This window comes from Cetorhinus maximus, chromosome 25, assembly GCF_964194155.1.
Source record: "Cetorhinus maximus chromosome 25, sCetMax3.hap1.1, whole genome shotgun sequence".
Taxonomy (NCBI): domain Eukaryota; kingdom Metazoa; phylum Chordata; class Chondrichthyes; order Lamniformes; family Cetorhinidae; genus Cetorhinus; species Cetorhinus maximus.
In genome coordinates, this window is record NC_135903.1 from 5,774,464 (window position 1) to 5,801,280 (window position 26,817).

The 26,817-nt window shown below is 43.1% G+C and overlaps 2 protein-coding genes across 6 annotated transcripts in view; both read right to left on the minus strand.

Moving 5' to 3' along the window:
- The window catches only part of LOC144667837 (alpha-2,8-sialyltransferase 8F-like), a 1,155,130-nt gene that overhangs the window by 128,315 nt on the left and 999,998 nt on the right, over positions 1–26,817 (minus strand). The gene's annotated exons all lie outside the window — the stretch shown is intronic.
- Positions 8,214–16,962, minus strand: LOC144667834 (transcription factor Sp6-like). Of its 2 annotated transcripts, none has more exons than XM_078529341.1 (2): positions 16,831–16,962; positions 8,214–12,961 (listed from the first exon to the last, which is right to left on the minus strand). In XM_078529341.1, exon 2 carries the CDS (start codon positions 12,925–12,927, stop codon positions 11,785–11,787), a length of 1,143 nt encoding a protein of 380 aa, XP_078385467.1. In that variant the 5' UTR covers positions 12,928–12,961; positions 16,831–16,962; the 3' UTR covers positions 8,214–11,784. The 2 variants fall into 2 exon arrangements, with proteins under 2 accessions (XP_078385467.1, XP_078385469.1); XM_078529343.1 differs by lacking the exon at positions 16,831–16,962 and adding an exon at positions 15,344–15,470.

Here is a 26,817-nt window from a genome sequence, read left to right on the forward strand (position 1 = left end):
ATTAACGTATTTAGGATGCATCGTTAACTCCTGGAGACTCCAGGACAATCTGGGAGGGTTGGCAACCCTGCCCAACGATCACTCAGAGCAACTCACTCAGTTGAGACCACTGATCAGAGCTGGGACCTCCTGGCCTATAGGATTCGGTACTTTATCAGTCTTTTATTACCCCAGACAGCCATTTGGAGGAGCTGTTTCTCTGAGATTTATCTTCTGGTACCTGTATTTGATTTGAGACGGGTATTTCAGATTAAAGTGTACGATATCTCTCTGAGAACAATGTTAACTTTAGTTTGTGCTACATGAAATTGTAACCCAACACCTTCAGGGTAGGGCCAAATAAGGAAGAAAACTCAGCACCCAAAAATTTAGCTGAACTTTTTCTGAGTCTGTTTTGGCTAAAGCCAAGCACTGAAATGTTGTCCACAGGCGCTAAGCACCTTGATCGTTCCAACTATCCACACAGGCCATTCCAGTCTACAACTTAGTCTGTCTGTGTTAAAACAGTCTTGTGCAACTCAGCAGCATCCTCACAGTTTTGAATCACTGCTGGTGTTATCTGTGATTATATTTTTTCTGAAATGCCTTAATCTTTCTTTGGGTGGTTTGGAGACCTCGGGCAACTTCACTGTCAAGATCTGGGGGAGCATTGAGAATGATATCTGAGATCAGAAAAAGCAAAACAGACTACAAGAAACCAGCATTTATTTGTACTGACCTCATACAATTCCTATTTATGCAGCTTGCCCTCAGTTTGTACAATTCACACCACTAAAAATGTGCAAGAAGATACGTTCCTATTAAGAGTTCACAATTCAAGTTGACAATGAACTGCAGATCTGAAGCTGACTTCAGTTGGCAACACGTACTTTTGTCAAGTACGTTCCATAATTCTGTGAGGAAAATATTGCTCAAGCAAAGGTCTGGAAGATTTCACCTAATTTTTTATCTTTTTTTGCAGTGCCCTCAGATGGACAGAGGACTGCATGACACTTTCCCATCTCACCAGTTGAAATCTGTGCAAATGAATATAAATAAGGAAATTTTTGATTCTTTAGGCACAACATAAGTCTGAGCTTAGAAGTTGCTGTTAAAGATACCAGTGGAAGAACGATTAACACCTTTATATGATATTACTTTGACCACTATTTTATACCTGTGTTAACTCAGTGCAAACAGTCGAGAGGCTTGGATTATGTCGTAAACTACACATCACTATCACTAACTATACATTAAGGGCCACAATCACAACCAATTTCTTACTTGAGTGCCACTTTCTAGAATGCTATACCAGTTTGTCCAAAAAATGTTAGGTGTCTACTTGTGAATCACCATACAGAGAGCTCCCGAATTCAATCAGATCACTTGGGTTAGTTGCCAAGGTGAGACCAGAAACAGGAAGAAAGAACTTTCTTTGTGATGAACAGTTTGATAGATGTCAGCCTTGGCTCGTTCACTTCTGAGTCTAGCCCCACTCCAAAGACTTGAGCACATAATCCAGGCTGACAATTCAGTGCAGCACTGAGGGAGCACTGCACTGTTGGATGTGCCGTCACTCAGGTGAGACATTAAGCCAAGGTTATATCTGTCCTCTCAGGTGGATGCAAAAGATCCTGTGGAACTATTCCAAGGAGAACACGGGAGGGTTTCCTGGCCAGTACTTATTCCTCACCAAACATCATTAAAACAGCTTATCTGGTTGTGTACCTCACTGTTATTTGTGGGACCTGGCTGTGTGCAAGTTATACAATGGTGTTTTCTCATGGAAATTACATCCTCAGCATCTTCCAGCACCTTTAATGTAGAACAGCCTTCCAAGCCTTTCACAGCGGTGAACTCAGGCAAAAATGAACTCCAGCCCAAAAAAAGATGGGTGAGCAAAACCTGGGCCAAAAGTGATGGCTTGTGAAGAGTCAGGTGGAGAGGCAACAGGGCTTAGGGAGAAAATTGCAGATTATGGGGCCTAGATGACTGAAGATATGGCCATCAGTGCATCGTATAGACAAACACAGGAAGAGATTAGCTGGGCACATTTACTGGCGGCAATGCTGCTTTAAGAATCATTAACATAATCTTCATTTAACTGAGGGTGCAGTGTATATTGTTTTTAAGAAAACACAGATGGTAGACAGTAGAAGGCTGTAATTTAATCTCTGGGTTGAGGCAACATCCATAAACGACTTAAAAACTGCTATCATGGTTTCTGATGCCATCAGAACCCCAAGAGTAAATTACAGCCTTTTCACTCATTTCTAACCCTGCTTAATTCTATTTTTAACTCTCTGAAAATGCTAGTATGATAAAGAAAGTATTCATCGCTTTCTGGTAATGTCCATAAAGAAAACTAACTGGAGTATGTTGATTTGAATAGCTGTGTATGGAATAATACACTGAGCGAGGCGTGTACGCCAAGAATTGGTGCCTGTGAATCCCCAGATTCCTGAGCACAGCCTGGATGAAGGAGAACCGAGAGAAGACCAACAGTATATAGAGAATCATTGTGCAGATACTGTATATATATTTGTGTACATTTGTATAGTGCCATTATTGTAGTAACACATCCCAAAGCACTTCACAGAAGCCTAATCAGGCAAAAAATAATAACAATGGACCAAAGAAGGAGACGTTAGGACCGGCGATCAAAACTTTGGTCAATGAGGCAGGTTTTAAGGAGGATCTTAAAAGAAGAGAGTGGAGTAGAGAGGTGGAGAGCTTTAAGAAGGGAATTCCAGAGCTCATGGCCTAGGCGACTGAAGACAAGGCCCCCAATGGTGGAGTGAAGGATGTGGGGGGTGAACAAGAAACTGGAATTGGAGGAACACAGAGTTCTGAAAAGTTGTAGGGTTGGAGGAGGCTACAGAGGTAAGGTGGGCAGGGGGTGTGGGGTAAGGTTATGGAGGGATTTGAAAAGGAGGATGAGCATTTTAAAATCAAGGCATTCAGGAATAGTGAGCTGGTGAATGAGTCTTGCTGTGAGGTAGCAAGCAGCCAGCAGAGTTTGGGATGAGTTTAAGTTTATTCAGAGAAGGTGTTGTAGGGAATTTCTTTGTTTGTGAAGGAACAAGAAACAGAGTAGATCGAACCCACTGAATCACTGAGCATCCACTGAGCTACTTACAGATTAAGAGTGTTTTAATACAACGGGGAAGAGCTGTCACAGTTTTCAAAGTCAGAACCAGAAAAAATGTTGAATAGGGCTGTGACAGCTTATGGCTTAAATCCTAATGTTTGCTTTGAAACCCTTAACCTCAATAAGTGATGCCACCAGAGGATGAAACACAGAAGCGGAAAATATGCTTTCATTTTTTTTTGCTTGGTGTTTGGTTTATGTCTGAGATTTTTGAATGAAACTGGACTGACCAGCTCAAAATCCAGACTGACGGCAAATAAAGAAAGGGAAAGTTACTGCCAATAAAACATTAAAGGCTTGAAATGACAATGTGAATATTACTGCATTTGTATGAAATTCCTGTATAGCACGTTTAAAACAAATTGATTAAACCCTTTGTTGCAATAATGGGCAAAGCAATGAAGTGTTAGTGGATTGTTGGTAATATTGCACATCAATATTCAACCCATAAACATTACAAATAAATACTTTTGGAATGGAGTCACTGTTGTAATGTGGGAAATGCAGCTAACTTGTGCACAGCAAGATCCCACAAGCAGTAATGTAATAATAATTAGATAATCTGTTTCTGTGACATAGCTAATCTGTTTCTGTGATATTGATTGAGGATAAATATTGGCCAAACACCAGGGGTAACTCTCCCTGCTCCCCTTCGAGGATGCTCATCCTCCTTTTCAAATCCCTCCATAACCTTACCCCACACCCCCTGCTCACCTTACCTCTCTAGCCTCCTCCAACCCTACAACTCCTCAGCCTTGTGAACTTGACATCCATCTGAGAGGGCCTTGGTTTAACACCTCATCCAGAAAACGACACTTCAAACAATGCGGAACTCCCTCAGTACTGCACTGGAGAGTCCTGGAGTGGAACCTTAGCCCACAACCTGGTGCTTCAGAAGTGAGAGAGCTACCAACTGAGCCTTGGTTGACAATAGTGTTGCTTATAGGCCACCTGAGGGTCACAGTCTTCTGTAGACCTATGTCTTGTTGGACATATAAAACTTAGTTGCAGTGACATGACGAGTGGTGAGTGCTGCTCACTATCCACAGCTGTGGTGAGGGATGTTAGTGCTGGGCAATAGAATACTTTTCTGACCCAGTGTCAGTGTTAAGCACTCTTCCATCAGGTACCTTTGTGCTACAGGCATGATAAAATCCCTCTGTCCCAATTTAATACCAAATTTGCAAAGTTGCTCCCTACTGCGCTTGGATTGTTCAAATCTTGTGATTTTGTGAACAATATTGCTTATTTGTATACCATTTTGTACTGTGTCCACTCAGAACAGAGTTGAAACCAACCAAATAATTTTACTTAAAGGCAGTTAAACTAACAGCTAGAGAAAACCTTTCATCCAATCAGCCAGAAACAATTTTGAATCCAGGCTTCAGATGTAATGTTGTGCATATTAATCTAGTATATCATGAACATCTATCAGATTTAGAGGTTCTCCCTGATTTTTTTTCCTGACTCCTAATACAGGGACAGAGAGATCTTGTGGTGCAGTGTGTCGCATCCCTGCTTCTGAGCCAGAAGCTCCAGGTTCGAGTGCAACTCCAGGACTTGACAGCCATGGAATGTGCATTCATAATGTGGCCAAACAGCTTAATTGTCAACCTGTAAATCAAGAGTAAGAGACTCTCCTGGTCAGCCATGCTTGATGCTGAGTGACGCCCCTCAAGCCATAGCCTCTGGTGACAGGCTAGCGACCTGTTCCAGGAACAAACTAGTCATGGAAACAGACATAAGCACGGTGCTTTGTCTGCCTCATACGCCACTAGGTGTGGGAAGGGAATTAAGGAGAATACAGGGACTCTGAGGCCAATTGCATTGCCCCATATCACCTCAGATTAGGTCAATTTAAATTACTACAGGCCAGGGATTGAACCTGGGACTTTTGTAGATATGGTCTCACAAATGAAATAATTCAATTATGTGGAGAAGCTGGGGTGGTTCTCATTAAAACAAATAAGGCTAAGAAGAAATTTGATAGAGGTGTTCAAAAGCATGAATGGTTTAATTAGGCTAATTAGGAGAAACTACTTTCCAGTGGCAGAAGAATCAGTAACTAGGGTACACAGATTTAGTCATAGAGTCAATATGGATCAAAAGTTTATTCGGCCCCTCGAGTCCATGCTGGCTCTCTGTAGAGAAATACAGTCAATCCTACTCCCCCATTCTATCCCCATAGCCCTGCAAGTTTATTTCCCTCAAGTACCCATCCCATTTCCTTTTGAGATCATTCATTGTCCACCAGCCTCCTAGGCAGTGAGTTCTAGGAATCAGTTAAGATGATTGGTAAAAGATCCAGAGGTGAAATGAGGAAACAGTGGATTGTTGTGATCTGAAATGCATTTCTGGAAAGACTGATGGGAGCAGTTCAATGGTAATTTTCAAAAGGGAACTGGATCAATACTTGTAGGGAAAAAAATAATTACAAGGTTATGGGAAAGAGCAGGTTAAGTGGGACTAATTGGGTAGCTGGACTACCAAAGAGCCAGCACAGGCACAATGGGCCAAATGGCTTCCTGTGCTATATCATTCTAGGATTCCTGGTTTGTATGGTTGAGTGTCGTACTTTGTACCTATTGATTGACTGAGAAGTAAAGGCATTTTTAAGAATCTCATCATATCTAAAAATACTTCACACGATGAATCTGTTTTGGAATGAAGTGCTTGAGTATTGTTGGAAAAAGAGACATGTCGAAGCTTTTCATCTTGCACTCATCAGGACACTTCGCAAGAATATCAATCTAAGAGGAAAACAACAATTTATACTGTATGAGAAGAGAGTGCTGGTTGGTTGGCAAGTGGACTCTGATTGGTCAAGCGGTCAGGGCAATGCCTTGACCAATCAGGGTCAAGATGCCTGGTTTAAATTTCAAACAATGCTTGGCAGTTAACTGTCAGTCACCATCACTGGTGTATTCTCCATTACAACACCTCTGCCAATTAGAGTCCACTTGTCAACCAATCAGCACTCTATTCTCATACAGTATAAATTGTCATTTTCCCCTTATATTGGTATTCTTGCTAAGTGTCCTGATGAGTGCAAGATGAAAAGCTTCGACATGTCTCTTTTTTTCTAGCAGTACTCAAGTTCTGTACTACCAAATGACAATTCAGTGTTTGTTATTTATGCAAAAGCAGATTTGATGCAACAATGTCCACGAAACAGATGTGATATAAAGAGGCAATTAACCAGGTCCCTCTGGTACTGGGTGAGGGAGGAGTTTTGACCAGGGACTCTGAGAGAAACCTCTGCTCCCCTTCGAACCTTTAGCATCCACCTGAACAGGTAGACTCCTCTTGATCTAACATCTTACATCTAACAATGCAGTATACTCTCAGTATTGCACTGCAGTGATAGTCCAGATTCAATGTGTTGCTGGTGCAGGGTTGACAATCCACGATTCTCTGACTAAGGATGGGCATGTTACAAGTAGAGCCAAGCTGACACAAACCTATATAAGGCACAAATACTGGTCTGATGAGTAAACAGCTTGTTTTTACCCTGAACTCAGAATAACTCCCAAATATTTATCTTCTCTCACACTGTGATCCAGCTGAAAATTCTCAATCGATGCAAACTTGCAACACAAAAATGTAAAACAAAAATAAAAATGTATCCTGATCTCTCACCATCTTGTTGGAACTTATCAATTAATTGCTTTGTTGCACACTCACTGTATCTTTTGTTTGTATGCTGATTTGTTCTGATTGTGTCTTGCAATGGCTGATTTGCTCTCCATTCCTCTTCTGCTATGACTGTCCCAATTGCCAATCTCCTTTCTCTGCATACTTTTCTGAATAACTCGCTGTTGCACTCCTATATTGATGTTTTTCTGGCTGCCACTCACTCCTGCTCTCCATTTTGGGCACTGGTTATCACTGCTCCTGACTGACCCCTCCCTCATTTTCTGTCTTTCGGCCTTGAATTGTGTATTTCAGGGACTCAATCTTTGTTGCTATTTTTAGAATCAGAGAACCTTACAGAATTGTGACAGCACAGGAGACCATTCAGCCCATTGTGACTGTGCCAGCTCTCCAAATGAGCAATTCACCTAGTACCATTCTCCCGCCTTCTACCCGTAACCCTGCACATTCTTCCTTTTCAGATAACGGTCTAATTCCCTCTGGATTGCCTCGACTGAACCTGCCTCCACCACATGCCTAGGCAGCGCATCCCAGCTCTTAACCACATGGTGTGTGAAGAGCACAGAAGGAGGCCATTTGTTATATCTATGCTATCACTTTGAAAGAGCTGTCCAATTTTGTCCCATTTATCCCAATGGTTTAGGAATGGCATCTGTACATTTCATCCTATCCCTAGTTTCCTATTTCTCCTGCTTTCTGCAATGTTTTATGTGATAATCGCTTCTGATCCACTTTCCAGCTAGTTAAGGGTCACCATTTTGGTGTTCTGTTGGCTTTTTATTCCTACAGTGTTGTTCCTCTCCTGAAAGCGTAGACGATTGCTGGGATAAGGTTCCACAATGTCAGCCACTTTCTGGTCCCCAGTGGTCACTCTTCTTGAACGAGAGCAGAATATCAGTATCGTAAGTTTCTGACGACAGGGAGCATCACAACGCCACCTGATTCTGTCCTCGCTCATGTTACCATATACATAAATTCCAATAGGGGTCATTGGATAGTGATTACGAGCAGGAGCCTTGTCTAATTCTTTTTTCCTAGCCTGGAAGCACTGAGGCCATTTGTAGTGTCCCCTCGTTACATATCTAAGGTCAGCTAACTCAGCACAGATAGGGTTCCCAATCCTCCAGGAGTGTCTGGAAGTAATTAATGATTAAGACTGCTATGAACAACCCAGGAGAAAAATCTCTGGGCATTAAAAAAATGTATTTTTCTCATTGTCTTTTAACAATTTTATTTATTAATTATATAAACATTAGTGATGGAACAATGACTATTTGGATGGGGTAGTTGGAGGCAGAAGATCATGTGATGAAATCCCCTGGAATATATCCAACCTGAATTTCCTCCCCAGGAACAGAATGGGATCCATGTTTTTTATATAGTATTGTACAATCCAAACTGTAAAAAAAACCATGTCAGAGGCGTCATGAAACATTTGAAAACAAATCTTTATTTTTTTGTCAACTATAAAGACAATGTTAATTAAATAAAAGACTCAGCATTAGTTTCCTATTGTGTAGGTAATTCACAGCATAGAATCCTAGTTTCTGTAAGAATATACAGGTCATTTTTTTAAGTGGATGGAGAGTGTGTTATTTTAACATATGTTTTAATAGTTGAAACACATATCATAGTTCTAGATAATTACACTCTTCGTACAGGAGTTTGTTGGAACAATTTGGATCCTGTTTTAAATTTGTCATACAACACAAATATTCTAAAATTCTGTTTAAACATAGCCATGATTCTGATTGGTCAAGAACCACTGTAACAGCATCCCACCATGAACTCCACTCTGTTCCATCATCATGGTTAGCATCAGACCTGCTGTTGTGAATAATAATTGTAAGTGACTTGAATCAGTATCAGAGGATTGAATTTCCCAACACTGCATTGATTAACCATTTTTTAAGGGGAAGCTAGATAAACACATGAAGGAGAAAGAAATGGAACATTAGGCCGATAGGGCTAGATGAAGATGAGAGAGAGGAGGCTCATGTGGAACATAAACACCAGCATGGACCAATTGGGCTGAATGGCTTGTTTGCACGTCTACTTTCTGTTTCATTCAATTTTCTTTGAAATTAATTATTTTTTTCTACACTAATACATCTGACTTTGTTCATTTCCCACTAATGTTTATTACAACTCCTTGATCATGATACGCAACAGATGATGTGCATTGAAATACTAATGAATAATGCTGGACTACGCCACAACATCTACAAAGAGAAACACAAATTTCAGGTATTGATCTTGGTGTAGGGTTCATAGCTAAAATGTTAATCTGTATTTCTCGTCACAGATACTAATGTACTTGCTGTACATTTCCAGAATGTATGTTTTTTTTTATTTCTGGTTTCCAGCATTTGTGTGTTTCATTCTTCTTACATGCACAGTTAAATGGTGATCTGTTGGGTTAGAAGGAAATTCCCAACAGCACTGTGGGAATACCTTCACTAAATGTACTGCAGTGGTTCAAGAAGGTTTAGCACCAACTGCTAAAGGGAAACCAGGAATGGACAATAAATGCTGGCCTTACTAGCCCATATCCCAAGAGTGAATTTAAAAAAAGAACTAGAATGTACCAGAAAATTACTGAACACAGGGCTGGGCCATCAGGAGTGAAGATAAGTGGGTAAGAGAGACAGAATCATCAGGAGCTGGCTGAGCAGGGGCTAAGCTATAGGTACTGGGACGAGGCTAACAAGGGCAGCGCCATCAGCAAGCAATCTTTCAAAGGTCATGCTACCAGGAGCTGTGAGGCAGCTATCAGAAACATGGCTATTAAAAGAAAAACTGGATTTTCAGTTCATTTAATTTAGGTTTACCTTGTCATATAATGATTGATAATATGATATTGCACCAGCAGCAGGCACTATTAGTTTATCTCACTCCTGGTAAAGACCAATAACTTACAGCAATCACTATCACAAGTAAATAATGAGATGCCTCCCACAAAGTCAAATAATCAAAGAAATGGCTAAAGCCAGTGTGATGTTCTATTTATTCTATGTATTTACATTAAAAATATAAATATCCATCATTTTTAATGCAAATATGCAATTTATTAAATGTTTCTCTATCAACCCCATCAATTTCATGACTTTAGGATCTGACTGGATGTTATTGTCTTTGTGTCTAGGTGCAACAATAGATGCAACCGTTCATATTTTCTGGAAAATATAATGTTTTGTTTTTGCTCCCCATGTGAAATATTACCATAGGAAACAAACTTAAAATTATATTAATGCCATTAGAATAAAATAAAAACATAGACAACAGCTGAAAATGAACGTAAAATTGTTGTTAAAAAATGACAAAATCACACACAACCATATCTAATAGCAGTAATCAAAAAGAAAACGTGTTTATCTAAAATTTGCAATGGTGGCTTTGATTCGAAGTCACCTATGCCCTATGTCACAGCACTCTCTGGTGTGTCGAAGGGCACCAAGCACATGCCATATCACCCATACCATCTCAACGCATTATTACACTGCACACAGGACGCTGACTACAAAAAAAGGCAACTCACACTAGGGCAAAATCCTGAAGTGCATCTGCCATTGACAGCTTTCATCCTAGCAATTAATGGAGTCCTATGTCACAACTAAAATCTCTAGCGCATTATTTATTCTGTCCAGACACAACCTGGATGATTAGTATTAAAATCATTTTTTAAATAAAAAAAAAACAAATTTACTACACTCACTTTTTGCCTAAAATTACAAGAGCCGCCGCTTTGGATGTCTCCAAGTTTCTTGTTCATTTTGTTTAATATTGTGTCAGTAAGCTTTACTTTAAATCTTTTGAACATGCAGCTGCAACAAATAAACTCTGCTGCTTTACAATGATATATTGGTTATGATGTGAATAATTCCTTCCATTAAAGAGGCTTTAGTTAGGCTGAGCTCGTGGCACAAACCTCCTTAAAAGATTCATTCTTGCCTGCTGGAGCAATTTAGTAATGATATTTGCACTTATATTGTAGCTTATCACATCAAAATATCATGAAACACTGCACACAGCAAATCTCTTTTTGAAGTGCAGAAATTGTAACATCTTAATAAAAAACTAAATAAGAACTATGTTTTATGTTTAAATCACAGAAATCATGCTGCAGCAGGTATTACCCTCCCAGAGTGTAGCTTACTGTAGTGCCTCGTGCAGAAGTGAGCCTAATATGTAAGTAACCCCTGTAGTCATGACCCCTTATTCTCCAAATTGTTCCAGTAAGAACATCTCTGTTCAAATTGATGGCTTAAATTTTGACAATGAACATCAGTAGAAAGGTAGATGAAACAGGCACAAGGATATTAAATAGGGCATTTGCCTCGTGATAAAAACAGAAGTTGACAGAAAACATTTTTCCAACTGGGTCATTAACGTCATTAAGAGAGTACATTCATCAGCAGGATCCCAGAGGCAGAAAGCTACAGTTTTAAGGAGAGAATTGAAATACTGGGACTAGTTCCACTGCAGTGCAGAAGGAGAAGCAGATTTAAAAGAGTTTTTTTTTTAAATTACAAAGTATTTCAATGGAATGAAATAATAAAGGGGGAATTTCTTCTAGTTGGGGAGTCAGTGATGAAGGCTCACTGATTTAAAATTGTAATTAAGAGAATGCAGAGTGAGACTAAAAGCAAGCTCTTTACACAGAGGATTTCTGGAGTGGGAAATACTGTGCCACAGGGAATGGATGAGACAGAGACTATTCATCTCTTTGAAACAGAGGAAGATACCATGGGACAGTGGGGAGACCTAATTACATTGTATACCTTGTAAAGAAAAGAAAACTGATTTTATCAACAATTTTTCAAAAATATAGTGCCCCTTTAATAGTGTAAAAGCATTAGATAAGTGTAACCTTTTCCAGGAATGTTGAATTTCCTTCAGAATCTCACCCTAGGATAATATACAGCAATTGACAAGTGCAACTATTTTACACACTGGCAATAGATTATTTTTTTATACCGAGAAAAAATATTTTCAAAGTCTTAATTTTGCTGTCTATCAGCAACTGGGAGTCCATCGTTGACCCCCTTACCCTCACAGTCCCTCTGGATGTCCCCTGGGGACTGGGATTGTACGGACACTGAGTTGCACTTGCTGGCCTCCCCAGTGGACTCTTTGGTAGTTGCCTGGCTGCCTTCCCCATGCGTTTTCAAGTGCTTGGTAAGGTGGTCGGTCCTCATGAAGACCCGGTTACAGATGGGGCAGAAGAACCTCTTGGATCCAGTGTGGGTCTGCAGGTGCCGCTGGAGCTCGTCGGAGCGGGTGAAGCGCTTACCGCAGAAGAGCCAGTTGCAGACGAATGGCCGGTCCCCACTGTGCCACCTCAGGTGAGCCTTGAGGTGCGAGGTCTTTACGTAAGCCTTCCCGCAGCCTGGGATGTGGCAGTTGTGAAGGACTTTCTTCTTGGCGCTGCCATCTGTGGATGTCCCCAATCTCTCCGCCTCCAAGCAGTTGGGACATCGGCAGCTGCCCTGCGCTGAGCTTCGAGACAAAGACCGCCTGGTGCTCTTTGCCCTGGTGGCTCCTTCCAGCGTCTGGTTCAGGACCAGGGGCTCCTGGATGGGGTCAGTTTGCTTATATCCATCCTGGTTGATCATAACTTGGCTTGACTGTAACAAGTGAGATGGGGGGCCACAGATCTGGTGGTCAGACCCGTAGCCCCCTAAAGGAGGCTGAAGCCCACCTGGGTGGGTGGAGTTTTGGAGACCGCCCTGCGTGTTCTGAAGATCCATCCAGTTCGATCCAGTATGGAGGTCCCACCAGGTGGCCGGGAGACCCCCATCCTCAGTTGCACTCCCCTGGTGAGGAGGTCTGAACCAAGAATCATGATACTGAGCCATGTCGACGCGTGGGTGCAAGGAGTTTGAAAAGTATTCAACCGTGGACTGGACGTTGGGCTTGAACTGAACACAGTCCTGAGACTTCAAGCTCGGGCTGTTGAGTAAGGCATACTTATTGTTAAAGGCAAAGTTGGGGCCTGTGTTTAACGAGGGGCCGAAGGCGCTGCTCCCGGACGTGGCGATCCCCAAGTTTCTGGGAAGGGCGGGCGATTTCCACGAGTTGAAGCCGGGTGTTAAAGGCGATGCTTGTTGTTCTCCGAGGCTACTCCATGTGGCAGCTTGCATTGCCGAGGGAGTGTCCACCAAGAGCCGAGGCCGACTGCAAAGAAACGAATATATTACCAGACAGTGAAAGGCCAACCTGAATAAAAAGGAGGTTCGAAAGATCATGAGTCAAGCTCGCGCGCTATAATTTGTCATTAAATTAATAACATGCCTGTTAATGAACTAATTTGCAAACCTGCCATGGTGGTTATTATGCGCGCTCCATGACAGGTACAAGGTAAATTGCACAAATCGCCAATTTATTGAGCCTTTTGTATCAAAAATGTCTACAGACAGGAGTAGCAATTTGAGCCCTGCAATGCAGTTTGAAACCTAACTTGTCTATCTGATCCTATTCGTTTGGCGCGAATTTATTTGATACGTGAGCTGGATTAATGTCGGGTTTGCCTCCGAGGTATCCCGGAGTTATATCTGGTCAGGCAGGAACAAATCCCGAAACGCCGATTCTGCACTTTCCCAATGTTGACTGACTATTCCAAAGACGGTTCATTAAGCGGGTTAGCCGCTTGGCATTAAGCAATTCATAAGAGGAAATTAACTTATGGAGCAAGAAAAAGAGACAAATAGCAGGAAAATAATCAATAGCGAAAGTGTGTTTATTATAAGGGGGAAGCGGGACCGATATGTGGGCACAATACTAAACCACCCAGTTCCGAGTCCAGCCTCTGCTCCTAGCACAGCTTACAAGAGTCAAACCTTGTAGAATATTATAATTTTGGACATTTTCTGCGAGTTGTATATTGCATTGGGTTTCAGATTTATAGGAAAAGATGTCTATCAAATTTGGCAAAAAGATCTCCAGGCGCAAAATAAGATGACTTTTATGACCCGGGGTTTTCCTATTCGTATGTGCGAGCAGTGATTTACCATTTGTTAGTGTCAAAACTGACTTATATCCCGCGCACGTTTGGAGAGTTTTCTACTTTCTTTCTCGTACTTCTGGAAAGTAGACAAGGAGAGGTTCGGTGACCTGGTATACTGTCTGTCTCTGATCACTAGCTTCCAATCTGGGGTGATAGCACCTCTGGAAGAACCATTGCCTCCTGTTCTTACAAAGCCACCACAGCTTAGCCCTGCCTGGCCTTCCTGGACACTGCAACCTCAATGCGTTGAAATCAAGACTTACCACCCGGCCTCTCACTCAAACCCATGCTTCACCCGGACCTGAAAGTTGGGCGGAACTCCTGAAGTCTTTCCAAAATACTTTCTACCCCTCTTTAGCTCTGAAGCAGAGTCACACAGACTCGAAACGTTAACTCTTGTTTCTTTCTCCGCAGATGCTGTCAGACCTGCTGAGTTTTTCCAGCGTTTTCTGTTTTTATTTCCAAAATACTAATTGTGCCAAAGTTCACAGCTTCTGCCATTTTAAAAGCCAATTGTTAACGCAGCTATGCTATATTCTCAGAACATGCAGAGGATGGAACAACTACTAAATGTAGTATGATATCATTATTGAAACTTAACTTCCATTTTGTTCTAGTCTTGCAAAAAAAAATCAATATGTTTTAGTGAGCAGTCCCTTAGAAACTTGCCAACTTCTCCGTGTCAGACTGATGGACCGAGATTTACATCTGCGAAACGCTATAGTTTTTTTTAAAAATTACATTAGATTCAGTGCTGGTTTTCGGTTTTGTTTTTACTGTAAATGTCTAGAAATAAACCGAATAATTCTTGGTATTGGAATATTAAGATAAAGCAAAGATAAAAGAGAATTTATAGCAAATGCCATGCTATTTTTTTTTAATTCTTTGATGGGGCGTGGGCGTCTCTGGCAAGGCCACATTTGTTGCCCAGCCCTAATTGTCTTTGAGCTGTATGGCTTGCTGGGCCATTTCGGAGAGCAGATAAGAGCCAACCACACAAGAGTCACGGATAGGCCAGACCAGGCAAGGACGGCAGATTTCCTTCCCTAAAGGACATTAGTGAATCAGATGGGTTTTCACAACAGTCGATAAGAGTTTCACGGTCACCATTACTGAGACTAGCTTTTAATTCCAGATTTCCTTAATTAATTGAATTCAAATTCCATGGTGGGATTTGAACCCATATCGGCAGGGCATTAGCCCAGGCCTTCTGGGTTACAGGTCCAGTGACATTACCACTAAAACACTGCCTCCCCAACTCAGTACCTCAAATGGCTGTCATCCTCATGAGAGACTTGGAACTATCGTTATTACATCCACTCTATGTCCTTGAGACTCAAGGCAGATTTGGAAAGTGGGTGGGAGGCAGGGGTGGGTGGGGGGGTTGGGGGGAGGCTGATGGATGCCCTTCTCAGGAAAAGATCATTTGGATCATAACACACGCACTAATGGGCCTGAGTGTTTAACCTGTGGCCACACACTGAAAGATTAACAAGAGACACCAGCAATTGTGTATCACCTTCAGGAGCCATTAAGCCTTTTTTGTGACTTACTTAAAAATTGAGTTCAATGATTCCTCAAAGACTCAGCAATTTAATTTCTAAATTCTTCAGCGCGGTGTCAGAAATGTCAAACGTGATCGATCCAAGCAGTTGCCAACTTCGCTCGCCTCACAGGAAGCACTCCTAGCACCTTGTGAAATTAGAACACAACCTATTGACAGTCTGTGACAGCACTGTTAAAACATCAGGCCTTACCCCTGCTGCGCTAACTAAAAACTCAACAATAATGAAAGTTTTAAAACTCCAACTCTGCTGCTTCTGTCTGTTCATCGTACTTGGCAGGAACTCCAAATAATCAGGTCGTGTCTCTTTCTCTAAGCCTATGTTAAACTAAAGGGGAAAAATTAATATAAAATAGAAGCAAAGCTTATACTGTTGTAAACCAATATCTGGACAGCGTTCAATTCAAAATGAATCACCCTCTCTGCTATTCTAACCCGTAACTATATCTCCGAGTTTCCCCCCCTTAGTTATGCATCCTGCAAGGTTATAAAACACAACCGAAGCATTGCCTAATCATTACTTCCTGTATATCTAGTCTTTCTCTCTACTGGTTTCATCCTTATGAGTGTCCCTCAGCCCAATACTAATTCTAATTAACAAGCGGAATGCTAATGATTTAATTTATATTAAATATGTAGATGACAGAAACCCATAAAATCTCGTCTTCCCGTTCGAGCTGTCTTTTTTTTGTGTTTACCTGACTACACCGCGTCGGCAAAGCAGAATGTCTTTCAATTAATTTAAATTAAATTTCTTTAAATTCTGCTCTGTAAGATATTCAGAATCCAAATGGAATTTTTTTCCGAGAATGAGAACCATAGGTAAAGAGGTTGTGATTTGACGGATAATGTTCATGTCTTATTAACCTCCTGCTTTATAATGCAACAGGAAGTATTTGGTAAAACCCCACACAAAACACACACAGGCCACTGTGATGTGCGGATCAAAGATGTCCTGAAGTATAATGAATCTCAATGAAGTTAGCCACTAGACTAAAAACTTGAAACGTTAACTCTGTTTTTCTCTCTCTCTCTCTCCACAAACGCTACTTGACCTGCTGAGTATTTCCAACATTTTCCGTCTTTATTTCAATTAAGCCGGCGCGGGCACTGAAATCCTCCTTGAGGGATGAGAACGATACCAGTCAGAGTTACTGCGCACTGTCCTGTGACTCCGATGGGAAAGTGGGAGCAGATGAGGCATTTGTCTCTCTCACCCACTCCCCACCACTCATCCCACCCTCCCTCCCGGCCACTGACTGCCCAAGAACGGGCACCTGGGCGAGGCACAGGTTGTCCAGCTGACCCCCAGCACCAGACATTGCCCTCGGGAGAGGTGCTGGAGCTTTTCTCCCCACCCCCGGTAGGACTCACTATGTGGGAACCTCGATCCCAAACGCCTGCCGTGTTCCGTATTCTGGCCGATCAACGACGTCCCGGACCCGGCCAAGAAGCATGAGGAAAGTCGCTGCCTACCTGCTGTTCCACCGGCGGGGTAAATTTCCGCTTTCCCTGCTTAGTCCGTAAACCCTCGGCGGATGGTTGTGCGGAATGCTGACAACGGGAGACAGAGAGGGAGAATAAACTTTCCCCCAAAGTGACGGGACTTTTAAGTCAGTCAGGTCAAACTGAGTTTTGGGGGGGGTGGGTGGGTGTGTGCCTTGGGGCTGATGGACACACAGACAGGGAGCGGGGTCACCGGGGGCTGCTGGGGTTCAGGCTGCTCTGGGCGACACTCGGCTTCTCCCCCTCTTCATTCTGCACTGGCTCTGGCTGATTGACGAGTTGCTCTTTTTCACCGCAGAATCAGTCCTGACTCCTCCCCGCCTGTGACTCGGCGCCAAGCTACAAGTTCACAGAGAAACCGCAAACAGCCAACCAGGAGCTCGGACATTCCTGACACTTCACACATTGATTCCTCTTTAGGGAGGGTGGGGTAGGGTGGGGATGTTGGATGGGGGGGTGGGGTGCGGAGGTAGGAGTTCAATATTCACTTCCACTTATGGGTGCAATTTTACAACCAAGAGAGCAGAAAGACCCTATTTCCAAAAAAAATAGGCACCGAGTAACCCATCAGTACCTTGTGTCCGTGTCCGTCTTACATTACAACAACGACTACACTTCAAAAGCGCCTCAATGGCAGTGAAACGCCCTGAGACATCCCGTAATTGTGAAAAAAAACGCTACACACATGCAAATCTTTATTTTTGTCCCATGAAATGAATCTCTTCAATAAGTTAGGCTTGGGCGCTAACGGATTTGTTAACGGCCAAAGATCCTCTGCTGCAGGTTAACAGAGGTTTTGTTTAAAAAAAAATACTTCAACGGACGCTGCAAAAATATTTCAGAACTTTGGCAAATTTTTTTTTCCCCAGAGACTCTTTAAGGTTTCACATAAAGACAAGTTCTTCCTTTCAACACTGAATCCATGTCCCACACAAAATCCATGGATTCTGAGGTTCTGGGTGCAGAGGGGCTGGCCCTTTGGGAACTCGGCATGTGTGTGTGTGTGTTTTTTGTGGTGGAGGGAGGGAGGGGGTTTAAGGGATGTTGGTGGGGGGCTTCCTTTGGGACTCTAACGGAATAGGGTTATCCAGTCTGACTTTGTCCGAATGCAGGGGCAGGAGCCTAGGCTGAAATGAGGTCTCACCCAGCAACACCCGGGGATTGGTCAGAGAGTTTATAATTCAGTCTCCCCCCACCCCCCCGGATCAACCTAAAATATATACTTAAAATCGCGAAACAAAGTGCAGGAGAAATTTGTGTGAATTGTTTTTCAAGGGAGGAACCTGCAAAACCAGCCGAGAGGTGGCTGTTCGTGTGGGTTTTTTACAAAACCGATGAACTTGGTCTGACCTGACTTCGTTTGACCCAACAAGTTAGCTCCTGTCTCTGAACCCACCAAACAAATGATTGATCCGCATTCAATGTTGGAGAGGTAGTATGCACCACCCCGAGCACCATTCACCTAAATCACTTACAGGGCTACAGCTTGAACATCATAGGATCTGATTTAATTACATTATGGAGGTCACCCATCTATCTACTGTATAACACTGTAAAATATCTATTTGTAACAACGTGTATTCGTTTATTATTTTTAATGTGGAAGCTATTCCGAGAGGTTTGCAGAGGAGGGGGATGAAAATACATAAAATGAGTAAAGGGGGAAATGGGGAAAGGTTAGGGGGGCTGATCCAAAACCTGGTCAGGAAAAAAAATAAGCCTCCGAGGTCTTAGCGGCGGAGAGGGAACGAATAGCGGAGAGGAGCGCCAAAGGGACAAGATCACATAACCAATAGCGGGAAAATGGGAGGCACACACACAGAGGCGGGAGTCAGTGGACTCGAAGGGTCCAAGGCCGGAGGAAGTGGCTGAAATTTGGTTGAGCTGGGGCTGAGTCCATGGGCCCGTAGGCGAGACAAGGATTTTAAATTCAGTGTGCTGGGAACTTCTGTGGTCAGTGAGGATGGGAATAATGGACGGGACAGGGTATGGGCAATAAAAACAGAACATGCTGCAAAAAACTCAGCAGGTCTGGCAGCATCTGTGGAGAGAGAAACAGAGTTAACGTTTCGAGACCGTCTGACTTCTTCAGAATAGCGGCTCCAGTTCCGAATAAGAGTCATACGGACTCGAAACGTTAACTCGGTTTCTCTCTCCACAGACCCGCTGCCGGACCTGCTGAGTTTTTCCAGCACTTTCCATTTTTTTAATTTCAGATTTCCAGCATCCGCAGTATTTTGCTTTTATCACAGGATGTGGGCAGTTGAACTTTGAACAAGTTGGAGTGTTGGATGTTAGAGGATGAAATGTTGGCAAGGAAGTTATTTGGGGGATATCGAGTCTAGAGATGACGAGGGCATGAATGAGGGGTTCTGAAGCAGCGGTAGTGGTACAGACGGGGGAGTAAAGCAGTCTTGGTGATGAACAGGATGTGGAGTCTGAGGCAAACAAGGATGCCAAGATTTCACATGGTTTGGTTTAGCCAGGAAGAGAGAGATGGCCAGTGATAAGGGGAGTGGAATTGAGGGAGAAAAATGGTGGATTTGTCAATCCAGTTTGAAATGTTGACTCATTCGTGACTTGGAGTGTACAGGCAGCTTGACATTACAATAGGGTCGAGGGAAGTGCTGGGGACATAGAGCTGTCATACATACGGAAGCGGACCCTGTGACTCTGGCTGGTCGCTAACCGGCGGGATGTAGATAAGGAAGAGACGGGGGATTAGGACAGATTCTTGGGGGAGATCCAGAAATGACATGACGGGGCAGAAAGAGAAACCGTTAATGGAGATGCTCTATATTTGTCTCCTTTTTATGTAACTCTTCACCTCAGGACGCAACATTAAAGAAAGGCTCTCCATACCGAGCAGAATTCGCAGTATTACCAGAGAAAAAAAACACCGGTTAATATTTGGAGTACTAAAAGCAAAAATACTGCGGATTCTGGAAATCTGAAATAAAAAAACGTTTCGAATTGAATATGACTCCTTCAGAATCCTCTCCTTCAGGGTCTGAAAGAGGGTCATATTGGATTCCAAACGTTAATTCTGTTTCAAAAACAGAAATACCTGGAATAACTCAGCAGGTCTGGCAGCATCGGCGGAGAAGAGCACAGTTGAGGTTTCGAGTCCTCATGATCCTTCAACAGAACTTAATTCTGTTTCTCTCTCCACAGACCTGCTGAGTATTTCCAGCATTTTCTGTTTTTATTGGAGGACTTCTGACTGAGATATTAACCTGTCCTTTCACTTTTCAGATGACTGGCTTCCCTGTTGCATATTTCCTCTTTTTATTTCATATTATTCGCATTTGCAGCGGCATTTTTTTTTAAAAAAAGCCTTGCTTAAGCAATTGAATGTAGAAATAATGAACCCTGCCATATAATGTAGCAGTGTACTGGAGCTTTCATATATCTCGCAGCTGCCTGTATCGTTAGACCTGGAGGCAACATCTCCCTCTTTACAGATTCGTGATAATTAATTTGCCATAAGCAGTTCGGATCGAATTAAGGTCGTTTTGCGATGGGAACCTTGTTCTGTAAATTCAGAGTGGAATGCAGAATGTGACAAAGAAGACAGTATGGAATTGAATAATGTGATCGCTGCATGTTGAGGCTTCGATTGAACCGCACCGTGTTGGGAAAGGGGAGTAAATATTAGAAAAGAAATCTTTGTGAGAAAGCCAATACAAAGCGCATGGCAAAACCACAGTCCGACTCCAGAACCAAGAATAGATTTTGGAACTATTTGGGAAGTCATTCGTTTAAAGTGGCTGGGCCAGATAGTTTTAGCCCAGCGAAAAACACCCAAACTTCACATTATCGATATGTTCAGATCGGAAAAGATCAGGGTGCTCCCATTTAAAAAAAAAATGAAACTATTCAGATTTTTGGTGCACGGGACTAGTTTTGGTGGGTAACCGGGGAGATTGTTAGGCACATCGGGAGAGATTTCTGGGGTACACGGGGGAGATTGTTAGGCACACGGGAGAGATTTCTGGGGTACACGGGGGAGATTGTTAGGCACACGGGAGAGATTTCTGGGGTACACGGGGGAGATTGCTGGGGTACACGGTGAAGATTGCTAGGGTACACGGGGGAGATTGTTAGGTACACGGGGGAGATTGCTGGGGTACACGGGGGAGATTGCTGGGGTACACGGGAGAGATTGCTGGGGTACACGGGGGAGATTGCTGGGGTACACGAGGGAGATTGCTGGGGTACAAGGGGACAGATTGTTAGGCACACGGGAGAGATTGCTGGGTTACACGGGGGAGATTGCTGGGGTACACGAGGGAGATTGCTGGGGTACAAGGGGACAGATTGTTAGGCACACGGGAGAGATTTCTGGGGTACACGGGGGAGATTGCTGGGGTACACGGGAGAGATTGCTGGGTACACGGGAGAGATTGCTGGGGTACACGGGAGAGATTGCTGGGGTACACGGGGGAGATTGCTGGGGTACACGAGGGAGATTGCTGGGGTACAAGGGGACAGATTGTTAGGCACACGGGAGAGATTGCTGGGTTACACGGGGGAGATTGCTGGGGTACACGAGGGAGATTGCTGGGGTACAAGGGGACAGATTGTTAGGCACACGGGAGAGATTTCTGGGGTACACGGGGGAGATTGCTGGGGTACACGGGAGAGATTGCTGGGTACACGGGAGAGATTGCTGGGGTACACGGGGGAGATTGCTGGGTGCACGGGGGAGATTGCTGGGTACACGGGGGAGATTGCTGGGGTACACGGGGGAGATTTCTGGGGTACACGGGAGAGATTTTTAGGTACACGGGGGAGATTGCTGGGGACACGGGGCAGTTTGTTGAGTACGTGTGGGGATTGTGCCGTAGACGGGGTCAAACGCGTGTTTCCGTCTTTAGCGCTATTTCAGATATTTGTGTTCCAGTCCGTTGCTTCTTCCTTCGATAGAGATTTTTGGGTAAAATTGAAAAAAATTGTACACATGTATTTAGATTAAGTGCAGAATAAGAAACAAGGTTATTCCGCAAAACGACAGTTAACAAAATAAATGTCTGTGAAAATTAGGAGGATTTTTAATATCAGAGACTACGGGACATTTCAACAAATCATAATCTTTGCTATTCACTAAGATCACGCATGATTGCTCTATTAGATCTCAATTGTTTTGCTAACTAAGAGCAAACTAAATTCACAGTAAAAAGTACGAACAGGACGATAAATACAGGGAGGCAGAGAACCAACTAGATTCTTAAATAAGGACATTTCCTTGTGCAAATATTTAATTTAAACTATCCCTTTAGTAAGTCACGGTGCACATAGTTCCAACAGTCCTTACACTGAACAAAATATCTGTGAATCGCCAAGGAGAAAGCTATGCAGTTGAGACAGGATGGCAGACAAACGCTTTACCCGCTTTCTCATTGCTTATACTTTAAGGCTTGCACCCCATCCCCGTGCTAATTTGGTTTAGATCCGAGTAAAAATATTTATGTGATCTTCTAAATATTTTTCACCTTCCTCAAAAGGGGCTTTACTACAGGAGGGATGTCACGAAAGTATAATAATTCTGATAAGATTATTGTGATTTATTGTAAGAGTAGGTTAGTGGTGGGGTTTAGATAGTCTGTGTGTGTGGGATTTAATTGAATTGATGACAGCTGGTCTGGATAAATTAGGTTTGAAATGCTAAATGCGTAAACATCGCTAAGTTTTAGAAGGTGAAGTGAGGAGAACTTGCATTTTTAGATAACTCTGGGCAGTTTGAATTTCAAAGAGATGGTAGGATGTTACACCTAGCCAGAGAAGCTAGGCCAAGCAGTGTGTTTATTTTTCCCAAAGGTCACTGATAATATTAGCACCACACAATGATTTATATTATGAGAAAAATAAAGTTCTGAAGACATATGCGAACAATGGAATTTGCATTAAAAGGGAGAAACATGTATTAAGGAGAATGAGGCTATGTGTCGGAGGGGAAGGCATTGTAAGATCGACCAGAAGTGTGAAAAGCCCCCAGTAGTTGTGCATTAAGCTGCTGTCTACAGAAACTGAAGCTGAGAAAAGCCACTCTGAATTCTACTGTCCTTATTGTGTCGATTTGCCTGGATCTGTTTAAGTCTATTTGTTTTAATGTTGCCTTAATGAGGGTATAACTGGAAGGTAGATTAATTAAGGGTTTTAGGAGTTAATGTAGTAGTAATTTGTAGACTTATGTATGTGCTTGAAATCTTTTTTGTTAATAAATATTTAATTTAGTTTTGTAAAAATCTCTAGAATATTGGTGGACTTATTGCTACTGAATTCAAGGCATGCATCTTGAAATAAAATACAAATTGCAAAATCGTTGTGACCGTGTGATCAAGGTTTCCTCATAGATTTGATCCAACTGGCACACATCGTCTGCTGTGTTATAACAAGGAATTAGACCCCGACCTGCAGTAGGAGTTTTGAGAATGGGTTTATGGAGATGACACAAAAGAAGTGCATGGCTCTTCATCAAATTCCTGCCGATTCCTATCTTCCTTCTTGGTGAGTACTGCATTATGTTTTCAAAACGCATATATACAAGTTCAATTCTACAAATCTAGTCACAAACAAGATGCATGTGTGCTTGTGTGTGTGAGAAAGAGAGTAACTACACCAGTACAAAGTTTGTGCGTGTGAGAAAGAGAGAGAGAGAGAGCAGCTACACCAGTATAAGGTTTGTGTATGTGTGTGTGTGAGTGAGAGACAGCAACTACGGCAGTATAAAGTTTGTATGTGTGTGAGAGAGAGAGCAGCTACACCAGTATAAAGTTTGTGTGTGTGCATGAGAGAGAGAGCAGCTACACCAGTATAAAGTTTGTGTGTGTGAGAGAGAGAGAGCGTGCAACTAGATCAGTACAACGTGTGAGAGAGAGAGAGAGAGCAACTACACCAGTATAAAGTTTGTGTGTGTGAGAGAGAGAGAGAGAGAGCAACTACATCAGTACAATGTGTGTATGTGTGTGTGAGAGAGAGAGCAACTACACCAGTATAAAGTTTGTGTGTGTGCATGAGAGAGAGAGCAGCTACACCAGTATAAAGTTTGTGTGTGTGAGAGAGAGAGAGAGAGAGCAACTACATCAGTACAATGTGTGTATGTGTGTGTGAGAGAGAGAGCAACTACACCAGTATGAAGTTTGTGTGTGTGTGAGAGAGAGAGAGAGCAACTAGATCAGTACAACGTGTGTGAGAGAGAGAGAGAGAGAGCAACTACACCAGTGCAAAGTGTGTGAGAGAGAGAGAGAGAGCAACTACACCAGTACAAAGTGTATGTGTGTGTGTCAGAGATCAACTACCCGGTACAAAGTGTGTGTATGAGAGAGAGAGAGAGCAACTACGCCAGTGCAAAGTGTGAGTGGGTGCATGAGAGAGAGCAACTAACCAGCACAAAGTGTGTGTGTGTGTGAGGGAGAGAGCAACTGCACCAGTGCAAGGTGTGTGTGCATGTGTGTGTGAGAGAGTGAGCAACAACACCAATCCAAAGTGTGTGTGTGTGAGAGAGAGAGGACAGCTACACCAGTGCAAAGTGTGTGTGTGTGAGAGAGTGAGAAACACCAAACCAAAGTGTGTGTGTGTGTGAGAGAGAGAGGGCAACCACACCATTTCAAAGTGTGTGTGAGAGAGAGAGCAACTGCACCAGTACAAAGTGTGTGTGTCTGTGTGAGAGAGAGTAACTACAGCAGTACAAAGTGTGTGTGTGAGAGAGAGGGAGAGACTACACCAGTACAAAGTGTGTGTGTGAGAGAGAGAGAGAGTAACTGCAACATTACAAAGTGTGTGTGTGAGAGAGAGAGCAACTACACCAGTACAAAGTGTGTGTGTGAGAGAGAGGGAGAGACTACACCAGTACAAAGTGTGTGTGTGTGTGTCTGTGAGAGAGAGAGAGAGACAGTAACTACACCAGTACAAAGTGTGTGAGTGAGAGAGAGAGTAACTGCAACATTACAAAGTGTGTGTGTGAGAGAGAGAGCAACTACACCAGTAAAAAGTGTGTGTGAGATGGAGAGAGAGCAACTACACCAGTATAAAGTGTGTGTGTGAGAGAAAGAGCAACTACACCAGTACAAAGTGTGTGTGTCTGTGTGAGAGAGAGAGCAAATAGACCAGTACAAAGTGTGTGTGTGTGAGAGAGAGCAACTACACCAACACAAGGTTTGTGTGTGAGAGAGAGAGAGCAACTACGCCAGTACAAAGTGTCTGTGTGTGAGAGAGGGAGCAACTACACCAGTACAAAGTGTGTGTGCGAGAGAGAGAGCAACTACACCAGTACAAAGTGTGTGTGTGTCTGAGAGAGAGAGAGAGAGACAGTAACTACACCACTAAAAGGTGTGTGTGAGAGGGAGAGAGAGCAACTACACCAACACAAAGTTTGTGTGTGAGAGGGAGAGAGGAGCTACACCAGTGCAAAGTGTGTGTGTGTATGTGAGAGAGAGCAACTACACCAGTTACAAGTGTGGGTTTGAGAGAGAGAGAGAGAGAGCATCTACACCAGTACAAAGTGTCTGTGTGTGAGAGGGAGAGAGAGCAACTACGCCAGTACAAAGTGTGTGTGTCTGTGTGAGAGAGAGTAACTGCACGAGTGCAAAGTGTGTGTGTGTGAGAGAGAGAGAGTGTGTGTGTGTGTGAGAGAGAGAGAGAGCAACTACACCAGTACAAAATGTGCATGTCTGTTTGTGTGTGAGAGAGAGGGAGAGAGCAACTACACCAGTATAAATCTTGTGTGTGTGTGTGAGAGAGAGAGAGCAGCTACACCAGTATAAAGTTTGTGTGTGTGAGAGAGAGTAACTACATCAGTATAACGTGTGTGTGTGTGTGAGAGAGAGAGCAACTACACCCGTACAAAGTGTTGTGCTTGAGAAACGGAGCAACTACACCAGTACAAGGTTTGTGTGCGAGAGAGAGGGAGCAACTCCACCAGTGCAAAGTGTGTGTGAGAGAGTAACAGCAACCACATCAGTACAAGGTGTGTGCTTGTGAGAGAGCAACTACAGTACAAAGTGTGTGTGTGATAAAGAGAGCAACTACACCAGTACAAAGTGTGTGAGAGAGAGAGAGAGCAACTACACCAGTACAAAAGTGTGTGAGAGAGAGAGCAACTACACCAGTATAAAGTTTGTGTCTGTGTGAGAGAAAGAGAGAGAGAGAGAGCAGCTACACCAGTACAAAGTGTGTGTGTGAGAGAGAGAGAACAACTATACCAGTACAATGTGTGTGTGTCTGTGAGAGAGAGAGAAAGAGCAACTACACCAGTACAAAGTTTGTGTGTGAGAGAGAGAGAGAGCAACTACACCAGTACAAAGTGTGTGTGTGTGTGTGTGAGAGGGAGAGAGAGCAACTACACCAGTACAAAGTGTGTGTGAGAGAGAGAGAGAGCAACTACACCAGTACAAAGTGTGTGTGAGAGAGAGAGAGAGCAACTACACCAGTACAAAGTGTGTGTGAGAGAGAGAGAGAGCAACTACACCAGTCCAAAGTGTGTGTGAGAGAGAGAGAGAGCAACTACACCAGTCCAAAGTGTGTGTGTGTGTGTGAGAGAGAGAGAGAGCAACTACACCAGTACAAAGTGTGTGTGAGAGAGAGAGAGAGCAACTGCACCAGTACAAAGTGTGTGTGTGTGTGTGTGTGAGAGAGAGAGAGAGCAACTACACCAGTACCAAGTGTGTGTGTGAGAGAGAGAGCGAGCAAATACGCCAATGCACACGAGAGTGAAAGAACAACTATACCAGTGCAATAGAAACAGCAAATGCTGGAAAAACTCAGCAGGTCTGAGAGCATCTGTGGAGAGAGAAACAGTTAACATTTCGAGTCTGTATGACCATTCTTCAGTGTTAAACCCACACCAGCACAAAATGTGTGTGTGTGTGCGTGAGAGAGAGAGAGAGAGAGAGCAACTACTCCAGTACAAAGTGTTGCAACTAACTGTACCGTCAGGAAAACGACTTCAAATTACTT

Bases quoted from the DNA above. Each gene is read 5' to 3' on its own strand.
- LOC144667834 (XM_078529341.1), bottom strand. From the start codon at position 12,927: ATGCAAGCTGCCACATGGAGTAGCCTCGGAGAACAACAAGCATCGCCT.